The sequence below is a fragment of the Vavraia culicis genome (assembly GCF_000192795.1).
Source record: "Vavraia culicis subsp. floridensis unplaced genomic scaffold supercont1.76, whole genome shotgun sequence".
NCBI classification, from domain to species: Eukaryota; Fungi; Microsporidia; family Pleistophoridae; genus Vavraia; species Vavraia culicis.
The window spans coordinates 1-4,085 of record NW_007360679.1 but is presented as its reverse complement, the minus strand read 5'-3'; the positions used below and the strand labels follow the sequence as shown (position 1 = coordinate 4,085).

The window sequence follows — 4,085 nt, the reverse complement described above, 5'->3', positions numbered from 1 at the left end:
AAAGCATGAGAATGGTAAAGTATACACTAGAAATGTTGTATACAATGAGCTACTGGAATGAAAGTGATTTATTGATTCTGTAACTATGGAACAGTTGGTAGAAAGGAATGACCTGGTGTTGCAGTTATACTCAAAAGCGCTATTTTGGTATACTATCCATTCATACACCCGTTTTTGAAAAAAAAGCAGTGCAGCTAGTATGAAACAAACATTTGTTTTCCTTAAAAGGTTCGAATAGTTTTTTCCCTTTATTGGCTAATCAACTTTCGTATAGTCTTCTCATTTATGTGATTGATTTATTGATCAATCAAAAAACTTTTCATTTTACATACATTTAAAATTTAATATTACTCTTTCAACGTAAATGGGCTATTCTAAACCATAAAAACATCCGTAACTCGTTGTAGACTGTCGAAAACTATCAAAAAAATGTTTTCGTTCTAAATTATATCGTTTTTCGTGTCTCACCTTTTCTATAAGCTTTGGAACTAAAAAACATATTTTCCTTTAGTCAAAACGAAAAGAAGAAAATTTATTACCAAGACGCCTTTGTACTCACACAACACAGCCAAACAATGTGCACTCTGATTCTATTACACTGAAAACGTTTCCGGTTATACTTTTGATACACCATTTGCCATATGTGAAAGACAAGAAGAGAGTAAATTCGGCTTCACTCGTTCTTTGAGTCTACAAGGAACAACAGTGCTGTGTGTGTCTCTGTAATTTGTGGTGGCAGTGTTATAAATCTATTCAAAGGCTGATCGTATATTGTCTCTCAAAAGACGTGATCACTTAAATTACAGTAAGATTCAAACTGGTCACATCATAATAATTTATTAAAAATATTATTCTTTTTGTAGTAGTGTGGCGACAATTTAATAGCAATATATCAACACTCATCTGTATTTTTTATGCAAAAAATTTATCCCCTCAAATAAAATGGCACCAATGACCCAATCTACCAACAAAACTTCCCTGCGCACTGTGATCAACCAGGTTACCAAGGAAAAATTGGCATGGCTTGACAACCAAAAATCATTACTTAACTCCTGCTTCCAACCAATTTTGGAGAAGTACGAAAAACCAGAAAATAAGGCTAGCCTTCCATTTCTCCAAGAAATTCACGAGAAACTGAAGAACTGTTCAAGTTCCCTGAATCCAGCCAAAGATAAAACTAAAGATCTAACCGTGTTTTTGAACTGGATAAAGGTAGAAAATACAGATGAAGTGATTTATTTTGGAAGCAAACATTTAGTGCGTCAGTGGATTGAGACTCTCATCAAAAAAATAAGGTTTCAAATTGAAAGATGTGAGTACTCGTGTCTCTATGCCAATGTTATGACCCAGTACATGGACTTAAATGATGCAGACAGTGACGAGGACACAACTGGGATGGAGACTCAAGAGAACTCAAAAGATAAAGAAACAACTATACAGGAGTTTAGTGCAAGAATATTCCAAGCTCCTACAAATTTTAAAAAAGAAGAGTTTGAGAAATTTCTTAATACTGAGCTGTTTAACATGGATGATCCTGTTCACAAAAACTGCTTGCTAAAGACTCGCGAACGCATGGTTAAGTTTTCCAAGAATTTCATACTGGTTATTCTGTGAGCGTTGAACATCTTAAATTATGCATTGAGTCGTTATTGGCTGAGGATTTACTGGGTTCGGAGAAAGCTGTTACGTTGAAGGAGCTAAAGGAAAATGCCAATGCTCTCAATGAAGTGTGCACCCTGCTAACAAATCGCCTTAGGAATTTTATGCAATGGAAGTGGCTTGAACCTGTGCATGTAGATTTTAGACGGAACATGGCTGGTCGTTATCGGGCTTACATAGACGAAGATATTGTTACTGCACTTTTCCTACATTATGTGGGCGCCCAGTGGAGCATCCAGCTAAAAACACTTTTCAAAGAAATGTATTCCTCTAAAATGTGGAAACGTGGAGCTGGCACTGAAGGGGATTTGTATTTTGAGTCCAAGTTTGAATCTATTGAAGGTTACCGCAGAGAGTTTCATGGCAAGTCATTTCTTTCTATTCTCCCTTACCAAATGCGAGACTTGGCAGGGACCGGGTACGACGATGAAAACCGAAATAAGTCAACTGCTTCGGAGATGGCCCCAATTAAGATCAAACAAAAGTTGCTGCGTTTAATCAGCAATGAAATTCAGCTTAACAACATTATGAGACCGGAAACCCCATTAACTGTTGTACAAACAGACATAGAGTGGTTCGGCCCATCAATTGTCCATGAAGCGGTGTACATCCTGATGAACTTCTTTGGAGTGTCGGAACATTGGACCACCTTCTTCAGGCAATTTTTGGAGTGTCCGCTCAAACTTGAATTGTGTGACTCCACGGTGCATGTAAGAACGCGTGGAGTTCCAGTTTCACATATGTTAAGTTCTCTTTTTGGAGAATCCCTCCTCTTTATCATGGACCTGTACGTAAATCAAGTTTCTGGCCTATCATTATATAGAATCCATGATGACTTTTGGTTTTGGGGTCATAATCAGGAAATGGTCAAGCAAGCCTGGACTGGTATTAATAAATTTGTGAATGTAGCTGGGCTAAAACTGAATGAGGAGAAAAGTGCCTCAGTAAGTTGCACATATTTGGGAAATTTTGCCAGCACCATACATGGCCCAGAGCCATTACCCCAGAGACAGGTTAAATGGGGTTTTACTGTTCTCGGTTCGGATGGGATATTCAGAATTGATCAGGAATTACTAAATCCTCATGTGAAAGAGATGCGTCAATACCTTCAAAAATCGGAAACAATTATGGGATGGGTTCATTGTCACAATCGCTACATTCGCTTTTTCATTCGTAACTTTATAGAACCTGCCACCACCTTTGGACAACAGCACATTGTCCAAATGATGAAAGCTCTGCAATCAATTTTGAAAGAGGTTCACAAAGAAGCTGGTGGAGAACCTGTGGAAGCCTTAAAGCTTAAGTTTTCGCACATTTGGAAGGGTAAAGATGTAATGGACTCTTGGGTGCATTGGCCAGTTGAGAAAGGAGGTTTATCGTTGTATAATCCCTTTCTTGATCTTATCCCGTTGCACGAAGCCTACAGAAAGGCTGAGAAAAAGGAGAAAGATGCTGGTTATACCAATAAATTTGGAAGGGTGATGGACGAGGATAAAACCGAGTGGAAACTAATTGTGGAGAAATCCAGAAAGCGTTACAAAAAGAGGATAAATCAAAAGGAGGAAGAACCCTCCAAGACCATATGTGAAGTTCAAGATGAAACTGTTACTGATTTGGAAGCTTCCGACAGCGAGGATAGTGATGAGGACCAGGACCGTTTTTCAAAAAAGAAAGACAAGAATAGAAAGAAGACAAAAACCAAAAGAATTGGATACAGCGCATGGTTGAATCGATACCGTGAGACTCGATGGAAACGTTGGCGTGAAAGGTATTGCAATCTTTTAGACGAAATTAATCCTGTGGTCCCCGCCGATGGTTCTAATTCTGATTGGAAAAACTGTCTGTATAGTAGTCAAATAGAGGATAAGTTGGGAGATGGTAGTGGCTTTATTGATACAGATTTGATTCCATTGAGTTTGATTAGTTCAATGAAGATTTCTCGGGTTCACAAAAATTGAACTAAAATTGAAGTTTAATACAATAATGATTTTACTATTTGCGCTATTTCCGTTTATAAAACGGTAAAAAGTGCTCTATCCATTCAATGATACTTTCTTCTTTTCATATGTCGTATTATGTTTTTTCTATTGTTTAGGATCTTATGGTAGGGGTTAATTAATTAGCTACTATTCGGTGATCGTGTAATTTTGATGTTGTTAGTGGAGAACAATTGAGGGTGTTTCAGAAAAAGTGAATTAGACAACAACTTTAGACTCTCTATTCACTGCAAATACATGAAACAAACATTCTTTATTTTTCTCAAAGGGTCAAACAATTTATTTCTTTCGACTGACTACTAATCATATTTCGAATTGTATTTTTATTTACACTACTAGCTGCGCTATCCCGTTTTGCAGAAACTGGTGTATGAATGGATAGTATACCAAGATAGCGCTTTTGAATGTGACTAAACATCAGGTCATTCC

General features: G+C 37.4%; 1 protein-coding gene across 1 annotated transcript; it reads left to right on the top strand.

Annotated features, from left to right (window-relative positions):
* Nucleotides 1–942: 942 nt before the first annotated feature.
* VCUG_02565 (uncharacterized protein) lies at nucleotides 943–1,614 on the top strand (the record flags this gene model as incomplete). Its single annotated transcript, XM_008077381.1, has 1 exon — nucleotides 943–1,614. The coding sequence occupies one exon, from the start codon at nucleotides 943–945 to the stop codon at nucleotides 1,612–1,614; it is 672 nt and encodes a 223-aa protein (XP_008075572.1).
* Nucleotides 1,615–4,085: the final 2,471 nt, after the last annotated feature.